The sequence below is a fragment of the Strix aluco genome, chromosome 3, assembly GCF_031877795.1.
Source record: "Strix aluco isolate bStrAlu1 chromosome 3, bStrAlu1.hap1, whole genome shotgun sequence".
Taxonomy (NCBI): domain Eukaryota; kingdom Metazoa; phylum Chordata; class Aves; order Strigiformes; family Strigidae; genus Strix; species Strix aluco.
Genome location: NC_133933.1, coordinates 85391970 through 85414154, shown reverse-complemented (window position 1 = coordinate 85414154; position 22185 = coordinate 85391970). Strand labels below are relative to the sequence as shown.

Sequence of the window (22185 nt, the reverse complement as noted above, 5' to 3'; positions counted from 1 at the left end):
AGCCCTGTCACAGTGAGATTAGAGTACTTGCATGAAATTTGTTAGATACTATTTAGCAAGTAATTTAGCCAGCCTCAGAAGTGATTATACAGAAACACATGTAAAAAATAGAGGCAAACACAACACCCACAGTAAGACAGGAGGCAAAGGAATTATGGAACAGTATTGAGAAGAAATGTGTAGTATCCAAATGAGTTTGCGATAAAAATGAATCACAGATTGGTACTTTCTCTCTGTTTGAGATATATTGTGACTGAAATCACTTCTCTGATTAAGCTGTTGCCTCTGAGTGCTAAAAGCTTTCTTATAACTTGACAGAGTCAACCTGAAAACAGATTTGTGGTCACAGACATGTCACCTGACATCTTAATCACCTAGCTCAATCTCATTCTATTTCAATTTGATGAAAAGTTTTTGTAGCTTCTGTAGTTGTAGTAATTTTTTTCTTTTGTAGTTTTAGAAATACAAATGACAACATCATGAGCTGTATTTTAGATGAGTTTATCTGTATCCAAGCAGTCACCATGAATACTAAGGATTATAAAACAAAAAAAACCCCCATAACCCATGGTTCAGAAACTGTACCAAGATATATTTGTGAAATACAACATAATTCTTAAAAAGTTTATACAAGTTAACTAAAACAGTACTAATCTCATTTTTCAATAAGATTATTTTCTTGTATTATGTGTGCTTCAGTGAATGGAAACATTGTAGCAGGTTTCTATCTCAAATTCAAGAACCATTGCTTCTTCTGGGGTTTCTACCTCTTCTTCCTTCCAGACTGCTAACCTCTGTTTAGATAAAATAAAGAATCCTAAAAATTTAATTAGGGACATGTCCTTCCTCGTCCCCAAACAGTTTCTTGCTGAAACCTGCAGTACTTCCTTTACCACAAGGCATAGTTCCAAGAGTGTGATTTAAGGAAGAGAAAGCAGTATGGACAAAGCCAAATGAACAAGGATGGAGCGCTAGGCCAACAGCTATCAATTCCTAGTCTCTCAGAGGAAAGGTAAAATGACCAGCCAAGAGGAGAGCCCAACCTGCAAATTCAAATATATTCTTTATATCTTTTCCTGAGTTCTGTGTTGTTTATTTCTCTTACAGTAAAATCAATGATTGCACCCAGTGAGATGAGTGCAATATTGAATCACTAAACCAATATATTTTTGAGTATACAGCTCTATCTGTTTCTATTCAATACAAACATTTAAGCCTACATTTAACTTTAATCTTCCTATCCAAGGTGTATTGTGGAATCTCATCCTACATAAATAAGGGGTTTATCTTGTAACATCTAAAAATCAAATATGGCACTCAACTTCTAGCCAGTGATTAGTTTATGTTGTGTGCATTTAAAAGAGACACATTCTGATATAGATTTATTTCCAGTGAAGCAATATTCATCAGTCAAATATGAAGAATATTATCAGAATTTTAAATACTTCTAAAGTTACAATGGCTTTTTATTAATGCTTTCACAGGAGTTGACTGTCTTGTCATCCTACAGATTTCCAGCTCAGTGGCTTATAGAATTTGATAGAAAGCCATGTTGCTCTGCATCTGGCATAATGTTCATTTGATTCCTGCTGATGAGTCTTATCAGTTCTGTGTCTAAATTTATATCTAATTAATTAGTTAATGCTGGTTTTGAACTTTTGATTACCTCTTCATAGGCTGCTTTTGCTGGAGTCTCACAGTAATTTCAATTTTCCTTCATTGGTGCAAGTACTATAGTTTTAGGAGTAAAGCTGATTTAAAAAAAGAAATTTGAATTTCTGAGTCAGACTAATGTGTTGTACTTATTGTGTAGTTTATTTAAAAAACTGTTGTCCAGACTTTAACTATTGCCAAGTACTGCTTCTAGAATATTAAACTTTGTATGACGCTTACTCAGCATGTCATTCCAACTTTTTGGTTTTTGTTCCCTCCTTGTCAAATACCAGCTTGCCTTAAAACCACTTTAATGCCTTGAAGATAATGAACAATTTGGCAGCAAAAATATTTTCTGAGTGATTTGGAGCCCCTGCATAAACTTCTTGGCATCTGAGACTGTTGAAACCTATTGTACTGGCTATTTTAAAATCAGGATTTATTTCTGTTTGAATTTTGAAATCTCTCCTTGGGAGAGCCATTTAAATGTAAACGCATATTTTCCTCTTTAGCAGTAGCTTATGGGCTATAATGGTAGAACATTTTTGCATTTTTATGTTTAGTTTTATTGTAAAGAGCCTTGGGACGCATTTGCATGAAAGACACTATATAAGCTCATTTTGTATCGCATTGTATTGTATTGTGACAAGTGCAATAATCTCCAGGTTTCCTATCCATTAAAGAACTAATTTCACAGCTCACTAATTATGTGAATGAGAAGGGGAAATAGGTCCTTTTTCTCTAAGGTATGCTGAGCAGATGGCATAGCAGTCATTTACACCAGCTGAATCTAAGGTCCTCTCTTGCTTTTGGTTCCAAGGCTTGCCTCTGTTTATTAAATAGAACAGGAGAGAGGTGTCAGTTTCTTGTACAGCATGACAGTGTGTACAGAGAGGCTGTCACTGTCCTTTGCTAATGCCACATTAGTTAACACATACCAGGTCTAAACAGCCTACTTATTTAGGATGGGACATGCAAACCATTAAAATGAATGTACATTTTAATGCAATTCTAATTTCCCTCTTATTTATAGAAGATACTGGTTAGATCTGTCCTAGGGATTTAAACTGATACCCATTAAAAAGTTATTAATGAATCAATTGAGTAGCTTCAGAACTGTATCTAGCCTGTATTTCAAACCAGAAACACATTAATTCCTTAACCTGTGCACTTTCCTTCATAGCTAAGGTTTTACTATGTCACAATCTTTTATTTTTTTTCCTTTCGCCTCACTCATGGAAATAACTGACGAATCAAACATCCATACAATGATTTATATAATCCCCTAATGCACTCCTTTTTTAAAGTAACATGAGTCATCAGAGATACCAGTGTTCTCCTGTGGAAAAGTTGGTATTTGGGCCCTTCTTTCAACATTAAAAATAAAAAAGCTGAGACTGAAGGTCCTGGCATGTCTTATGTAGGACTTGGCAATAAGGCTGCATTTTACAGTGCTACACAAGCGATCAGATCCTTTAACACAATGAACAGTGTTAATGTTTTTTTCCTTTTCTCACTGCTGGGCTGTCAGGTTTTTGATCTGTGTTCATGATTCTGATTTCATTCTAATTTTAGACGGACGCAGCACTAATGTATGATGCAGTTCATGTGGTGTCAGTGGCTGTCCAGCAGTTCCCACAGATGACTGTCAGTTCACTACAGTGTAATCGCCACAAACCATGGCGCTTTGGGACCCGTTTTATGAGTCTCATTAAGGAGGTAAGTCACTAATAAAATGTGCTGCTTCATTGCTTTCCTTTCTTCCAACTCCCCTTTTCTTTTGTTTCCACTCTACTTGAATTCTGCCTTATTTTCTTTTTTTTTTTTTTTTCTTTTTTTCCAGTAGATGGGAAACTCTCAGCTTGTTGTGTGTAAAGAGTTTAGCAGTCAAGGCTGCATTCTTATTTGAAAGTGGTTTTTCCTGAGTTATTGGTTGGAACAAAGAAACATAAAAGTGTGAAATAACAGCATTCTACACAAAACTTTTGTTTGTAGATAACTGGGGTGGGGGTGCGGGGTTTGTGCATGGAACATTTGTGACATAAAAATCCAAACCCCTGAAATCCCAAACCATAGACTGACTATGAAAAACTCATTAACTAAATAAGTTCAAAGGAGCCAAGGATGAAATTTAGTCCCTGGTTTTAATTTAATTTTTTTTCTTTTCCTTATTGTGAATTAATATATGTGGCCTTGGTCTCCTAGTATGCTGTTTATGGATATAAAGTAAAGCTAGGAGATTTAAGGTGCTAAAGGTGAACACAACTCTTTTGTGCTGTTAGCAACTCCTAGTAGAGTATTTCTTATTCTAGGTATGTAAAATGATATCATAAAGAGAACTATTTGCAATGGAATATAATCTTGGTTTTAATGTTGAATCCTTTCAGGATGATAATTTTATTTTCCACGTTCCCTCCTCTAGTTCAGTATAGTTTTAGAACTAGGTAGACTTTAAGTTAAAAAAAATTGAGGGTATTGTACTTTATTAAAAGTAAGGAATCAAGTCTGGAAGACTGGCTCAGTAACCTCAATTTTTGCTGTCTCAGTGTGGTTTCAGGGGACTTAGAATCTTGCAAAAGTAAGCCTTTATTTGAATGAAATTTCATGACAGAAAAATGAAATCTAGCATTAATGAAAGAGATTGAGACATGAGGGTGTGGGTGGGTGGGGGGGTGGCCATGTAAGGAAGCAGAAGTGGAAATGCATGCATGAATGATGGAGGAATGAAAACAAAACTGTCTTTTATCTCATTTAGTATACTGGCTAACATGGAAAGTTGTTTAAAAAATTGTCTGTAAAGACTGAAGAAAGGTTAATTTAATTAATAAAAAGTGGATACAAAATATTTTTTAAAAACATCAGCTACAAGGTAAATTTATTTAGATAGAATGAATAATTAATGTTCCCATTTTGGCAGAAGTAAAATTTGTTCTTTTGGGGCATAAAAAAAGAGGAAGAGGTATTTATTTATAGAAATTGTTTTTTTCTTTCTCCATAGGCCCACTGGGAAGGCCTCACAGGCAGGATAACTTTCAACAAAACCAATGGCTTAAGGACAGATTTTGATTTAGATGTTATCAGCCTCAAGGAAGAAGGTCTTGAAAAGGTGAGTAATACGTTTACTTCCAAAGTGATTGGAAACAAAACAAAACCCCACCCCTTAAAAACAGTAGCATTTTCAATATCATTTCATGTGTATGTGAACATTTCATGTTCATTCATATATATAAAAATATATACCTGTTCTCAACTTGATATATGATTTCAAAGTCTTCCAGTAAAATCTGTTATCTTGATTATGACAGTTAGTGGCCTCTTAACTGGGTGTTTCTAGCTGCAATCTTAGATTCAAGAGGACTGGGGAAGAGTGAATAGCTGGACCTGCAGTCATGCATTAATATACTTTGTCTTCAATCTATATTGAGTTTAGTTTTAGTTGTGATTCCAATACCATTGCCTATCATCATGTGTAAAGCTGTGGGAATGCGTATTTGTATTTTCTTTACATCTTATTAATTTAGGAAGAATTCCCTCAAACAGAATGAAATAAAAAAACTTCATTTTGGCAATTTTCTATGTTTTAAGAGGAAAGTTTGATTCTCTTGAAATGCAATTTCTATCTGTAAATGGTATCAAAAAATTAAGAATAAGTAGTCTGAGAGGTTTGTCTGTCTTCTGACATGAATTTTTCTTGTACAGAGATGGAGTGAAAGACCAAGGATTGAGAAATGTCTTTTCTGTGTAGCCTAATATTGTGTATATTTGAATTGAAGGCCTTGGGAAGCACTTCCAGATATTTGACCTGCGTACATGACACCATGATGATCTGAAATCAGATCATCTTCCCTCTCTTCTCCAGCCACCCTGGGCAATGCAAGAAGCTGCTGTGTCTCATATTGTTGTGATCTGCAGACACAGGTTTTGCAATTTGTATCTGCCTTGTAGTTTGTATGTAGCTGTGATGTTCATTGTTCTGTAAGCACGATGTTTTCCTTCATCTTCAGGTAAAGTTTTATCAGCTATTGCCCCAAGGTGATATTGTGGCCACAAATATAAAGAGAAATTAAGAGAAGGCACCATTCTGCAGAGTTGCATTTCCTTTCTTCTATAAATCATTGAATGAACAAGCTAGCATAAACAACATATTTCTCCAAAACTTTTCCCCAGTATTAGTTTTGAAATATTAATGTTTTCTTAATAGGAAGATTTTTAAAAAGTTCAGAAGCCATGAGCGTGCTTTGAAACACTTATATAGGTAATAACTTTTTTGAAAATGTCCAGTGGCAAACCTGTGATTAAAGGATTAAAGTATATTTTAAAACATTGAAAAATGTGCTGATAGTAAAGAGTCTTCCTATGAAGCATTCTGTCCTGGTTTTGGACAGGATAGACCTAACTTTCCTTAGGCTGAGAGGGAGCACAGCTAGAGGGCCGGGTCTCGATTGATCATTGGAGAATTCCATGTCAAGTGACGTCATGCTCAGTATATAGGTGTACGCGTGCTCTCGTGCTCACTCGTTTTTGGTTTCTGGGTCGGCGTGGCAGAATTTTCTGGTGCGGTTGGATCGCTACCATGGGAGGGTGGGCTGTGCACCTGTCATGGCGCTTGGTAAGCCACTGCTGCATTTTACCCATTTTGGACTTAGTATTCTTACTGTTGTTTTTGTTACTATTAGTAAATATTTTTTTTAATTCAACCTACTAATTTCTTCTTTTGTCCTTCCCCTATTTCACCGACAGGGGCGGGGGGGAGGGGAACAAACAACTGGCCATGTGGTGATTGGCTACCAGCTGAGATCAAACCACAACATATTCCGTGAAGGGAGCTCTGAAAACTTAAGGGGAGAAATAACAATATGTAGTAGTGATTAGATTTGAAAAGAAAATTAGCTTTGTATACAAGTAGAATAGGTGCAATGCAACCTGTTTTCCCTAGTGGAAATGGAAGAATTAATATCAAGGGAATAGCTAAATAAGTCAGTAGTGGCTGAAGAGTCTGCATGTAAGTGATAACTGTTGAAAATGAGGAAAGGAAGTTTCTGTAATCTGGGATGGATTTAAGAACATTTTGTGGCATTTGAGAACCATCAAGCAACATGGAAAATAAAATCAGTTGACAATATATTAGGAGATATGTACCCCACTGAAAAGATAGAAATGAACCAAAAAGGTCTGCAGAGATTAGATATGGGAAGAAAATAAAATTCAACAGGAAATACAGTACTATAAAACACATAATAGAAAAAAAGGAACTTGCGAAAGTGTGATAATGAAAGATATGTAAGAGACAACAGAAATAGTTTTAAAGAGATATGGATATTTAAAAATAACTGACATATATTTGAGCTGTGTGTATCGAAGTTCACTGAAAAGGAAGATACTTTTACTGCCTTCATGTCTCATTTTGGCCATGTGATAAAAGGATGTGATAATATTAGTTTTTCACAAAAATGTGCTGACAATTTTTGAGCATTAAGAGCATTAAGAATTAGTTACCATGTATTAGAAAAGTTTAGGAGTTAGGAAAGTGTTAGTAAAGAATGATGAGGAATGTTACACAGATTCAAAGATACACGTGAGGAAGAGCAGAGTGGTTTCTGTAGGGTGTAATGTTATGAGATTAGGAAAAGGAAAATTAAGGTGCATGCACATTCACTTGAATTGCTGAGTAAATATTTGGAACGTATAGGGTATTTTACTGAGAAAGAGAAACCAGTGCTGACAAATAAATGTTGTTCTTTGAAGAAAACTTGTTATTTTGAAAGAATAAAACACTATTCTTCTTGAATCTAGGGTGAATCATTAAAATCTAGAGCAGGACACTTCCCAGTAGAGAGAGTACATTTTAGCCAATCTCTTATTTAAAAGATCTGTTTCAAAGTTGGTTTTTTTTTCACAAGATTGTCTTATATTAAAGTTATGATGAATCCCTCTCCCTTCTTTCAGTCCCCTCCCTCCCTCCCTCCTGATGTGCATTCTCTTTACATCACACTTTCCCTCCTGCTTTCTGCTACTCTCTCCTTCTCTCCCTTCCCTCTTTCCTCCCCCTCCTTTTCCTACTTCTCTTCCTTACACCCTCACTGTCTGTTTCTCTTTCCATCTAATCACTGTCCACTTGTCCCTCTTCATCTGTTTGCTCTTTCCATTCCCTTTCTCTGTTTTCTTCTTTCTTCAGGAGCCTTTCCTCATTTTTGTGCTTATCATGTATCTTCCCAATGTTCTTCCCAAACCACCATCTTGTCAAGCCTCTCTGTCTATGTAATTAGAGTTCCTGAACAGTTTTGCTTTATTTATTTATTTATTCATTTTGAGAGAATATAGGGAGATGGGAATTACATGTGCCATATTATGTCTTGTATTTCCATACCATAAATAGCTATTATTTCACCTATCTTCTTTCCAAATATGGGGGAACAACTTCTTATGTGAAGGACAACAGTCCTACACAACAATTTCAGCTGTAATCTATAATGCTTTTGGGAAAAATTAGATATCTTGAGGAGAAAAATATTTATGAAGGGGAGAGAAAAGAGTTATTGTGAAGTATTTCTAGAACATCTATTTTTCTGAGATTTTGTAAAAAAATGTCCTAGATAAATTGCCAGGTTAATATAATGGGAAATGATCTAAATGATGTGTTTTAAGCACAATGATTGATGAAGCCAGTGACAACAGAAAAGTTGTTCATTGATTTAAAAGAGATGCCATGTGTGATTTTGGGTTTTACATCAGATACCTGTTCCTGGAACTCTTGAATGAGAGGTGATAATCAAGCATCAATCAGTAAGAAGTATGTGCTTCCAAATAAAAATTCATGTTTGACAAAAATGATAGCTTGTAAGATTAAAACGACAAAATTAGCAGATGATTGCAGTGCTGCTAACGTTATGTACAACAACATTTGCTGACAGTCACTCTGGACACACTGAAACTATTTGTGGTTAAGCACACTGAAAATCCCAAACTGTGAAATTCCACTATAACAAGGAAATTATAATTTAAATTACAATCAATCAGTATTTACACTGAAGTCGTATCATGAGGAAAAGTATTTTATACTTCAGGAAGATAACGAATACCTGAATTTTATACCACTTTTTGATATGAAAATTTGTCACTGTAGAAGAATCACATTTCTTGAATAGAGATGTTAACAACTGATTTGAAATCTTGCTCGGGAACCTATACACAGGATGAATATAAATTATACAAAACGATTGGTAATTCATGGTCCAACATATCAGCATAAGATCTTGTTATATTTAGTATCTTTATTAATGACCTAGGAAAAAAACAGCAAGTGGGTTTTGTAAAAGTTAGAGAAAAAAGAGATAACAGATCTGTGGAAGCCAGAAGTATTAACATGATATTTGGCAAAGAAGACAAGCATATTGATATTTCTGAAGAAAGAAAAATAAATGAAGCAATTTGTAAATGGAAAATACATAAATAAGAAGAAATAATATTACTCACACTAGAGTATAAATAATTATTTTCTTGATGTAATCACCACTATTACTAACTACTATACAAAATATATATAAAGATGGTAAACTGCAAACACATTTGTCAATTCTTCGGGGGTTTGATATGGTTCTGATTTTGGCTACGTAGACAGTTGGTACCACTGCAGAAGGGCAACGATTATTCCTAAAGGAATGAACTGTGACACCTCACTGTGTATGTACAGTTTAGATTGACTCAGAACCAAAAAAATTTTACTTTTCTTAGGAGAGTTTTGACGGAAATTCAGAAGGAAGAATACTTGAAAGAATACTTGCTTATTCATAAAGATACATTTATTTTCCTCAAACATGCTGAAGTAAGAAAGCCAATTATTGAATTTATGTGGATAACATCTCATGAGACTAATGTTCAGTAAACTGCTCTAAAGCATATGTAAACTCAGCAAATTTTAAGTTTGAGGAGTGTACAATGATTCTTTTTGGGATGGTGGTGAATTATTGTACTGGTTTTGGCTGGGATAGAGTTTCTTCATAGTAGTTTGTATGGGGCTACGTTTTGGATTTGTACTGAAAATAGTGTTGATAACACAGGGATGTTTCAGTTATTGCTGAGCAGTGCTTGCACAGAGTCAAGGCCTTTTTTGCTTCTCATGCTGCCCCACCAACAAGTTGGAAGGGGACACAACTGGGACAGCTGGCCCCAACTGACCAAAGGGATATCCCAGACCGTATGATGTGCTCAGCAACAAAACTGCGGGGTTAAGGTTGACAGGGGCTGCTGTTGTGTGGGAACTAGCTGAGTGTTAGTTGGTTGGTGGTGAGCAATTTTACATCACTTGTTTTTCTTGGGTTTTATTTTCCTTTCTCTTTGCTGTTTTGTGTTTTCTTGCCCCCCCCCCCCCCCCCCCCTTACAATTTAATAATTTAATATATATTTTTTAAAAATTATTAAACCTTTTTTTATCTTAAGCTACAAGTTTTCTCACTTCTACCCTTTCAATTCTCCTCTCCCTCCCACTGGGAGGGAGGGAATGGTTGTATAGTGTTTAATTGCTGGCTGGTGTTAAACCACGACAATTATATTAGATTGGTCTTGATAAAAGTAGTAGCTTTGAAGAAAGTTTGGGTGTTACTAAGAAGAGACTACAAATTTGATTTTTTTTTTTTTTAAATAACTTGCTGAATCGTGATTAGCATGACTTAGAATCAAATCTTTACTATATGACAAATCACATTTTTATTTTAAAGAGGAAACATGCACTTTAGACATGCTGCAGAAAATAAACTAGGATCATGCTATATCTTTGAAAATAAATGGGATAAGAAGTGACTACCAGTTCTTGTAATACTGTTAAATTTACAAAGCTATGTCTAAATATTCACCTGTGAACTTTTTGTTTGTATGCAATCTTAATTTATGCTACAACCTATAAAAATTTCCAAGTCTGAATATGCTTTTCAAATTACATTATGTCTAACTTTATAGATCAACTCAGAAATGGATTGTTAATGATCAACAACCTTGAAAAAAGGAGAATTTGGTTTGAGGTTTGAGAAGGTTTATGTCGTTATTCTGATACAAAATATATTGCTAAATGTCACAAAAATCCAGGTAATCTTTGCAGAAGAGACTAGTAACTTTGACTTGAAGTCCAGTATAGCTTTCTTATTCTCAAGTTTCTAATAGATTGCTGTCAACTATATAAATTTTACATGAAGAATTACTGTAATCAGTACTCTCCATCTTAGATATAGGTCCAAGAATGTATCATAACTATGTCTAATTGTTCTACTATATGAACCTATTAAAGGTTAAAAAAAATTATTGTACATATTAACTGTATGTAGTGTGGGAGAGAAGCAGTAGTTTTCAGTATTCAAAATTTGAATTATTATTCATTCTGATTTAATAGATCTGATATTTTTACCTAGTTTTTATTATTTGGCAAGTACTTTTTTTCTAGAGTATTATTGCTTCACAAATCATGATAATTGCATTTTACTATGAAATTACATTAATATTTTGGGAACAAGTGCAATTGTACCGATCTTTCTTTTTGAGAATGAATGCTCAATATATTTCAATGCAAAATCAAATTAATTTTAAATTTGTGTGAATATTAACCAAACTTCAGTATTTTTTGAATTCCGTCCTTTGGTAATTACACTGATTTTTAAAAACTTCTGGTGAGATTTAGTTTTGAAATTGTACTATTGATCTATTGAGTAGTAAATATTATGAAGATAATTTAAGAGTTTTATTTAAGTGGTATAGGATTGATTGATGATTTTGAAACCTCAGAGTGTACCTGCTTAAAGGTGGATGGCAAACTTTTCTTGAGGTGCATGAGAAAAGGATCTCTAGATTAATCTAGTCCAGTATTCTGTATCTGAAAGTGGCCAGTTGCAGAAGTCTAGGGAAGAATATAAGAAAATAGCAAGCATATTGCTGTACTCACCAGAACACTCCCAGAAACTCCACTTAGTGAAGTCTAAAGAGACGATTTCTTCATAGACACAGGTAACTTTCTAATCAACACACAATTCTGAGAAAATGATGACTCTACAGTGAGAGTTCAGGCATATATTTCCTAGTTTTTCCTCTTTATCTACCTTTATCTATGTCTCAGTGGTCATAATCTCCAATAAAAGAAAAAGATCAATTTGCTGTTAATTTCCTATTAGTAAGACGTTTGATAGTATCACAAACACATAGTTTTCATTCGGATTACTTGGTCCATACAGTTATATAAAGGTTACATTGCCTTACCTCCACTGTTTTAGATAAGATGATGCAACTTAATTAAGAGACTGCAAATTGCTTGATTTTTTTCCTGGAAACTGTTTTAATTAAAAAAAAACCCAAACAAAACAAAACAATGACAAAATAAAGAACTGTGGTTTATCAAAGCAACAATAAAAGAATGAAAACGTCTGTCTAAACTTTCTGTAGGACTACAGTAACCTAATAGTTAACTAATAGTTAAATACATGAAAGCTTGGACGCAAGTTTTTAATCACTCAAGTGTAGTCGGGAAACTTTATTTCATGTCCTTGAGAAGCACCCCAATTGCCATGTTACAGAATAGTCTATGATACTCGATGATGAGTCTTTTAGTAACTCTTGTTGGAATGATTTCAATTTGAATAACCTGATTCTTGACTAAACTAATGCTTTGTCTCACAGAGATTCTTTGTCCCGCTGTGGAGGACAATGTCAGCTTCATGGGAACTCTTGGTTTTGGTCCTGTGCTATGGATAATAAATGTTAACATGTTCAAATTGTCATGCTCGCACCAGGATAGTCTAGCCATTTAAGGAACTTGAAGGGAAGAATAGGGAATTGAGGGCTTGACAGCCTCCCATGACTGTATTTATTGTGTGAACATTCTCTAAGGTGTATATTAGCATATCAGTTTTTCAGGAAAACTTGAAAGTTTGTTGGAAATAAATGTAATGCAGTAGAAGTAAATTGTAAGTTATTTGAATTGCAGTTATATGTAGTAAACTACTTTGATTTGCTTTTTCTACATTTTTAGTATTTAAATTTTTCTAGTGAAAACACATTAGCAATTCTGTTCAAAAAGCTACTTTAAAATTAAAACGTTGCTTAAGCAAATAGAAAAGAATGAATTTTCTGCATTGTTTATGCACAGTTTTCTCTAGAAGGAGCAGCTTTGAGAATATGTTTATGTGATTAAGGATTTATACATATCAGTAGTATATCAGAACCTGTGGTATAAATTGTTGAGTTTGAGCTCATTAGTAAAGATAATGCAAATAATGTCTTATATGAACATCCGATTTTTTGTTTTATTTCTTAGATTCTTGATTCACAAAAATAGCAATACAAGTACATTTACAAAAACAACCGATAATTTATCAAGACAGAAGTTTCTTTTTAAAGTAATGATGATAGTTCTTATAGTCTATACGGGTGTAGTTAGATAAACCCCAAATTATAACAATTGATAATTATTCATTTGCTTCTGTCTGTAACTATGTTAAAAAGTAGGGGAGGAAGCATCTTAATTACCAGTGTGTTAGCTTTTTCCAAGATAAATTATGAACTTGAATTTGAACAAAGTATATGATTTAATGAATTTAGAATTTGAAATTGATCAAATAAGGTGATGGTACTCCCTTAGAAATTTTTATGCTACTTGTGTATCTGAAGTTGAATCTTATAGAGATTAGTCCAGCTTCAATTATGTCAAGAAATGGCAGGGACAGACTCAGAAAACAAGTATAGTGATGACAAGGTTGAGAGTATTTGGATTAGGTTAAGGGACAATAAAGCAGATCTTGCTGTGGGAGTCTGCTATAGACCTCTCAACCAAAGCAGTGAGGTGGATGAAGCTTTCTATAAACAGTTGGGAGAAATCTCGCAGTCACTTGCCGTTGTACTTGTGGGGGACTTTAACCTCCTGGGTATCTGCTGGGATCACAGCACAGCAGAGAGGGAACAATCCAGGAGGTTCCTGGAATGTGTGGAGGATAACTTCCTCACACAGCTGGTGAGTGAGCCGACCAGGGAAGGTGCCCTCCTGGACCTGCTTCTTGTGAACAGGGAACAGCTTGTGGGGGAAGTAAAGGTTGGAGACCGTCTAGGGTGCAGTGATCATGAGATGATTGAGTTTTCGATCCTTGGAGAAACAAAGAGAGGGGTTAGTAAAACTGCCACCTTAGACTTCCAGAGGGCTAACTTTGACCTGTTCAAAAGACCGATTAACAAAATCCCTTGGGAGGTTGCCCTGAAAGATATGGGAGTCCAGGAAGGCTGGACATACTTCAAGAGAGAAGTCTTAAAGGCACAGGAGCAGGCTGTTCCCACACATCGAAAAACAAGCAGGCGGAGAAGGAGACTGGCCTGGTTAAACAGGGACCTTTCTGGATCTCAAGAACAAAAGGAGAATCTATCACCTTTGGAAGAGGGGGCAGGTCTCTCATGAAGACTATAAAGATGTAGTGAAACTATGCAGGGAGAACATTAGGAGAGCCAAAGTGCAGCTAGATCTCAACCTGGCTACAGCTGTTAAAGATAATAAAAAATGTTTCTATAAATTCGTTAACAACAAAAAGACAATTAGGGAAAATCTCCCTCCTTTATTGGATGCAGAGGGAAACATAGTAACAAAGGATGAGGAAAAGGCTGAGGTGCTCAATGCCTACTTTGCCTCAGTCTTTAGCAGTGGAACTGGCTGTTCCCTGGACACCCAGCCTCATGAGCTAGGAGATGGGGAGGGGAACCAGAATGAGGTCATCACAATTAAAGAGGAAGCGGTCAGAGACCTGCTACACCACTTGGATGCACACAAGTCTGTGGGACCGGATGGGTTACACCCAAGGGTGCTGAAAGAGTTGGCAGATGTGCTCGCCAAGCCGCTTTCCATGAAGTCTTTCCTGAAGACTTTCCTGAAGTCATGGCTAACTGGGAAGGTCCCATTGGACTGGAGGGTAGTAAATGTGACACCCATCTACAAGAGAGGCAGAAAGGAGGATCCAGGAAACTATAGACCTGTCAGTCTGATCTTGGTACCAGGGAAGGACATGGAGCAGATCATCCTGAGTGCCATTACAAGTCATATAACGGACAACCAGAGGATCAGGCCTAGTCAGCATGGGTTTATGAAAGGCAGGTCCTGCCTGACAAACCTGATCTCCTTCTATGACAGGATGACCCATCTATTGGATGAGGGGAAGGCTGTGGATATTACCTACCTGGATTTTCGAAAAGTATTTGACACAGTTGCCCATAGAATTGAGATAGAAAAACTGGCTGCTCATGGCCTGGATGAGCGAACGGTCTGCTGGGTCAAGCACTGGCTGGATGGACGGTCCAAAGAATGGTGGTCAATGGAGTTAAATCCAGCTGGTGACCTGTCACAAGTGGTGTTCCTCAGGGCTCGGTGTTGGGACCATTTCTGTTCAACATCTTTATTGATGATCTTGATAAGGACATAGAGTGTATCATCAGTAAGTTTGCAGATGACACCAAGTTAAGCGGGAGTGTCGATCTGCATGAGGATAGGGAGGCACTACAGAGAGACTTGGATAGATTGGATCAGCGGGCCAATGTTAACAGGATGAGCTTCAACAAGGCCAAGTGCCAGGTCCTGCACTTGGGCCACAACAACCCCATGCGTCATTACAGGCTTGGGGAGAAGTGGCTGGAGAGCTGTGTGGAAGCAAAGGATCTGAGGGTTCTAATTGACAAGCAGCTAAACATGAGCCAGCAGTGTGCCCAGGTGGCCAAGAAAGCCAATGGCATCCTGGCTTGTATTAGAAATAGTGTGACCAGCAAAAGTAGGGAGGTGATAGTCCCCCTGTACTCTGCACTGGTGAGGCCACACCTTGAGTATTGTGTCCAGTTTTGGGCACCTCAATAAGAGAGAGATATCGAGGTGCTGGAGCAAGTGCAGAGGAAGGCAACGAAGCTGGTGAAGGGCCTGGAGAATAAATCTTATGAGGAGTGATTGAAGGAGCTGGGACTGTTTAGTTTGAGGAGAAGGCGGCTGAGGGGAGACCTCATCACTCTCTACACCTACCTGAAAGGACATTGTAGAGAGGTTGGTGCTGGTCTCTTCTCACAGGTAATTAGCGATAGAACAAGAGGGAATGGCTTTAAACTGCAACAGGGGAGGTTTAGACTGGACATGAGGAAAAAAGTTTTTCACAGAAAGAGTGGTCAGACAGTGAAATAGGCTGCCCAGGGAGGTGGTGGAGTCACCATCCCTGGATGTGTTTAAGGGTCGTTTGGATGAGACATTGGGGGATATGTTGTAGGGGAGAACTTTGTAGAGTAGGACAGATGGTTGGACTCGATGATCCCAAAGGTCTTTTCCAACCTGAATGATTCTGTGATTCTGTGACTCCCATCTTTATCATTCCTTGTTACACTATTCTAGTTTGGTTTTTCTTTGAAGTAAAGAAAATACGTTTGCCATAATTAACAGAACATTGTAACTAAAACTTGAGTCTTTTACAATTTCTTAATTGTGTCCAAACTGCAAGGCATTTTGAGTGTCCTAAAAATCTTTCATGTCACCAAATGTAATAATATTAAAAGAGTAAATGATGAAAAGTTTTTTGGTAGTAAGATTTGGTTTCAATACTTTGAAATATGTTGTTATTGTCCAATTGTATTTCTGAGACACATGTTCTCCTTTCATGATTCTTTCATCAGTTTATAAGGTACTGAATGGCCAAAATTCAAGAATCACAGTCATTCAAAGGAGAGACTTCTTGTAACTGAGTGTTATGGAAAGAAGAAAGATAAAATGTTGATTTCTGTGGAACAGAAAATCATAGAAAAAAAGAGCAAATTTGTCTTTTCTCTATTACAGCTTCTGTTGATTCATGCTTTGCTGTATTCTCAGGTTTAGAAATGAAACTCTTTATTTAACCCATACTGCATTGCATCCTGAACTTACTTGATAGTTGTACTGCAACAAATCATTTAAAAGTATATGAACAGGTTCTCAGGAATCGGTTTGAAAGATTTTTTTTTTTAAATTGTGTGTGTTTATATATACATCTGTACACACATACGTATATATATTCTCAATCAAATGTGACAGAATTTTTTAGTTTTAAAATATCTTTGTTATAGATATTACTTAGTATTTGAAAGAAGATTTAAAATCTTGTCTAAAAACAAAAAGGAAAGGTTTGTGGGGTGTTTTCTAGACAGTGGAGTAATAGAAACGTTGTGATGTCTAAAAATGAATAGTATTTACTTCTTGCCTATTTTAGTTTTATAGTGATAAAATTACAAATAAATTATGTAATCATAAACCCCATTACTTAGTACTTAGTATGTGAAACTGCCTTTGACTTGAACCTTAAATCGTAACCCTGGACCTCCTTACTTAGATAAAAATCCTATTGACTTTACTGGAATAAGAATTTCAAGGTATAAAATGTCAAAAGAAATATGTACTGAACATTTATCTGTAAATTAATTAAGTTATTACACTTAACCTAGTTCCAGTCTTCTCCATTGTATTTTCCCAAAACATCTTTTTGCTGTGCTGTTCTCTGCTGATCGTAGAAAAGGGTAAATCCTTCTGTAGAGACAATGCCCTCTGTTCTGCAAATGAATTTCCACCTAACTCTTAAGTAATCTTCAGATGTGGTTTATCTTGAAGAATGAAAGTTAAATGAAAAATTAAATATTCAGAGTAGCTTTAGACATTCTGTGCATCATTTTTCCACTTAATGTCACACTTCATGAAACATGCTTTTAGGTATTGTGAATCATATTTTAAACAAGCAGACTGTAAATGTAATGACAGAGTATAATGAATAGGGTTTAATAATAATAAATATTAGCAATCTTTTTTTTTTTTTTTTTCCCTGTAGCAATCTGTTTTTCCTTATAGTGTTCTTTCTAGATGCTGAAATGTAACTAATGAACAATTTTCACAGTAATTTACTGTTTTATAGGTTGGAACTTGGGATCCATTGAGTGGCCTTAACATGACAGAGAACCAGAAAGGAAAACCAGCAAACATCACAGACTCCCTGTCCAATCGCTCTTTAATCGTTACCACCATCTTGGTAAGCAATTATATTTGTTTTTCCAGGAATACGGTTGTACAGGAAAGTTAATGGAATATGTTATACTAATCACAACAGTAATGAACAGTCTGTAGTATATGTTAGTTACTTAGAAATTACTGTCATGAACGAACTCCAGTTGTTAAGCTGCCCATGTATGTTTATTCTCATCTAAATTGTAAGTAAATGATCTCAGTTTTAGAGTTATATTAGTTCATTAGTAATTTAACTTTCCTTATTATTTACTGAAATGTTTTGTTCCGTCACAAAGTTGTTTAGTTTAACACCATATGAGAGGACAAAAAGTGTTTGCTTAAAAAAGTGGTTTGGCTATTAGCCTGATGATTCTAGTCAGCAAAATTTATTGCTTTCATTTGTCAATCTAACACCATGATATTATCTCTAAGAAAAGTAAGAAGTATTTAACATTTATTTTCATCATCATTATTACTTGGTTATTAAGTTGAAATTTTTGAACATACAGAAATTTAATTGAACTATTATTTGAACTAGATCAGAAGAAACATTTTAAGTAACTTTTTTTAATTTCTATGGCTGATAAACTCACAGTGATAAATTAGATATTTTTTACTTATAATTACATATATTTAGTTATGTAAAAATAAATGTTCACTAATTTCCACACCATAATTTTGTAATAGTAATTTTAATTTCACACAAATGAAAAACTTTACAGAAGTGTCTGCTGTGTTTGTCTGCTGTTACCATTATTGTGAATTTGTAGATATCAAAAAATAATTCACTTCCCAACACTTTTATTCTTTAATAAGAAGTTTATACCTAGCAACATATATTTTGACATTTCAAGCTAGAATAGATTTTCATAGGTACATAGATACAAATGCCACTGTGCTTCTAACCTTTTATGTAACATAGCAATATAATTTCATCCAGTGGATAACTTTTTAGTTACTTATAAGGTTTGTTTTTATTTGAAGATTTACAAATTATAGAAAATCTTCTGAAATCCTTTGTTTCATTTGTTCCACTAATTGAAAAATACATACCTAATCTATAATTGGAACATGGCTGACTCACTTTCAGATATAAGATCTTGTTATGTTAAGACCAGAGCAGTTTTGCCACAACTTTCTCTTGTGCTGTTAATTATGGTTTATAAACATATCATCTCCTGGGTATCTTTTTTAGAAAATGTAAATGAACCTCTTATAGTCTCTTAAAGTAAAAGCATGTTTTCTAGAGTACTATTAGTTTGTCTTTTTTCTTCCCACTGCCCTTCACAAGTTTTCAGATTTTGAATATATAAGAACTACTGCATTATCAAGTAATGTTTCTTAGTAATTCCAGTTGATCCCTGCTATACATCTGTTATGTTGTATCCAGATACCCTGCCTAGGATTTTTCTGGAAGCATTCCACTGATACATAATTATGTTTTACATTTTTTCTAATTACTTTCTAGAATTATTGCTTTCCAGAATGTAGTCCAATCTCTGTTAGTGACCTGTTCCCTTCATTACTCAGTACTCAACCAGCCTTTGCATCATCTGCACCCTTCATTAGCAATCATTGTATGCTTGATTCCAGATCAGTGGAATAATGCTGGGTCAAGGATCAATCCCCACAAGATTACATAAGAAACACTCAATAACCTAGGGTGTTTCAAGTGTATTTATGTTTTAACATATATCTAGTGATGAGGTTTGAGTTCATATACTGGATGTATCATATTGATTTTGTATAGTGATACTTACACTTGAATGATTTTGTTTGAAATAATGATCACAAGAAAAGGCAAGCTGCACAAATGTAAATAGCAGTGCTGTCAATAAGCACTGATTTTGGACTGGTAAATTTCACAAAAGCAGATTCCTGAGAATTATGATAGCAGCTGTTTTCTGTTATCAAGGATACCCTTTCTCTTAAGAGATAATTTTTGGTTAGTGGTGTTTTATAAGCATCTGTCCTCTTTGTGCATATCTAAATAAAATAATAAAAGAAATATGAGGACTTTAAATGGTTGCTCACTTGTAACTGCCTTTTATACTTCAGTTATTGTTCAGTGAAAGTTTTGGTAATTGCAGTAACTCTTTTCGGCTATAAAGACATTGTAAGAGTGGTACTCAGAATAAACCTAATTTTGATCTGGTGCATAAAGCACATGTAGCTCTATCTTTTTTTTGCTTAAGAAATACACCTCTGTTGGATAGAAAGCATATTACTGAATATTCATTTTATAGCAATGCAAAGGAACAGTATAAAATACTACAGCTGTTAGAAACATATTTTCTTCTTTATCACCTTCCTTTTCTCTCCTTTATTCAGTCTGGAAAATATGCTTTTAAAAAAGGCAATTCTCTCATTTGAGTTGTTCACATGATTTTTCTATGTTGGTTTTTCACTTTAACAATTCTCGACAATAGTCTATAGTATACTGACAACTGTGAAGTCTTGGTCAGTTTTCTTTACAGTTTACTTTAACACTGTTCTTTTAAAGATCACAGTCTTTCTCTTAGTTTTAATTCTGTCTTCTGGAATCCCAAATGATATATTTTTCCTCCTTTATATAGTAATCATTAAGATCTTTACAACTGTGAGTATACTCTGCTTTTTTTCAGTGGTGGCTGAGTCTACTGAAGATGAAAATATATTGATAGGCAAAATAATAATAAATAAACTGTGATTCATAAATTCATCTTCTGAGACTAGGGACTATGTGGTCTTTTTTGTATTGAATTCTGTATAATGCATGCTACAGGTAACCATCTGAAAGATTATTCCTTGGTTTATGAGCAATTCAGTAGCTCTGTTCTGAAAAGGGGTCAGGGTTTCCTGGACTTCATCACTTCTCAGAAGTCTACTGGCATCTAGTTTTGGTGCAGAAGCATGTCTGGTTTCCAAGTTCTGGTCCAATAACAGCCCACAGTACCAGCTGAACGTGTCCGATAGAGTGATAGTTGGCTTCTTAGGTGGGGAAACGTTTGAAAAATAATATCAATAAAAAATATGTTGTTTCTATCTTTTATAATCATAGCTTTGGTTATCTCAATTTTTTTGACTCTATTGCTTTATTTTATTTTAGTGCCATTTGCATTGAAACTTCCCTATTCTACAATTAGAAATGTACATTCTGAATATTCTATGTTTTAAAAAAACCAGCAAAAACCATTTCAAGTTCATTAACAAGTATTTCTTATAATTTGGTTATCCTAAATTGACATTGTTATGAGAGCTATCAGAACTCTGCTTTTTTTTTTTCTTTAGATTTTAGATATAAGTATCTAAAGATATAAGATATATCTAATATATCTTATGTCTAATAGATATAAGTATCTATTCTACCTTTACTTTAGAAGCTTCTTAACTTTGGAGTTCAATTTTCATATTTATAAAAGTATGTACATGGTGTTTGTTTATTTATGCTAAATTGCATACCAGCCTGTACATTTTATCATGCATGTTCTTTTGTCCTGTTCTGCTGAAATGAATGCTTCTTGCCTTTTCCTTATAGCTTTTATGTGCTTTTCTGTATCTGCTTACATCAAAGCTCTGAGAAGCTCAGAATTGCCAAGTTTAATTTTTTCAAGAAATGTGTGAAAGTTATGAAAGGTGTATGATAATTTCAAATTTAGCAGTTTTTTGTTACTTCACTTTTCAAATGTGAAATTACTTTTTTTACTATACTGCCCTGAAAAAATAGCTTTGAATATTTTAGAAGAAGGAATAATTATAGCAGATTTTCAAAACAATTTTATTTAGTTCAAAACGTAATATCCCCACACTGTATTTTATTTATACATGCTGCTTTTTCAAATGGGTAGAAATCTGATGTCATATAAATGCCATCTTGTTTTCAAAATAAAGGTATAAAATCAAGCAAAGCCCAATAATTTAGCATAATTGATTTTTTTTAGGTATGCTATTTTTTGTTTTGCATACTTTCCCCCCCTTTCTTTTGCATCCAAAAGATACTTAAAGCACGAGGTTTTAGTGTCCAAATTTTAAATTAATATATATAAAAATAATAACTTTACCTTTTATCTTTATAAAGATGGGTCTCTCATCTCTTGTACGCAGAACTGCAGATGTGTAGTCTTTTTCATTTTCATTTTTATGGTATATTTTGAGAAAAGATACTTGATGTAGACATTTTCTCATAATTACTGTTGTATCATTCTGGGATGATTCAAACAATATCTAAAGTCTGAAATATTAATAACTCAGCAATATTTGGTTCCTGCTGATGTATAGTCCTAAATAATTATTTCTTTCTCATGAATCTATTTGAATTTTGTGTACTGCCATGAAATAGGTGAAACTATTTTTGTCTAGCAGAAAACCTGTAAACTTGATGTTTTTTCTACTTTTAGATTACTTAGATATGATAATTGTTTTTCTTTGGAAACTAAAGGGATATATTATTCTTTATTTTCTAGTTTTAGTACTTTTTTTATCCCTTTTTAATATACTTTCTTGTCATGGTCAGTGTGTGCCTAAATGCCTCTCCTTCCTGAACTTCATCC

At 34.7% G+C, this 22185-nt stretch overlaps 1 protein-coding gene across 6 annotated transcripts in view; it reads left to right on the top strand.

Moving 5' to 3' along the window:
- The window catches only part of GRIK2 (glutamate ionotropic receptor kainate type subunit 2), a 445391-nt gene that overhangs the window by 233513 nt on the left and 189693 nt on the right, over positions 1-22185 (top strand). For all 6 annotated transcript variants that reach the window (XM_074819452.1, XM_074819453.1, XM_074819455.1 and 3 more), the window contains 3 exons: positions 3229-3372; positions 4652-4759; positions 17568-17681. In XM_074819452.1, coding sequence (XP_074675553.1) covers positions 3229-3372; positions 4652-4759; positions 17568-17681 — 366 coding nt within the window. The remainder of the gene's footprint in view (positions 1-3228; positions 3373-4651; positions 4760-17567; positions 17682-22185) is intronic.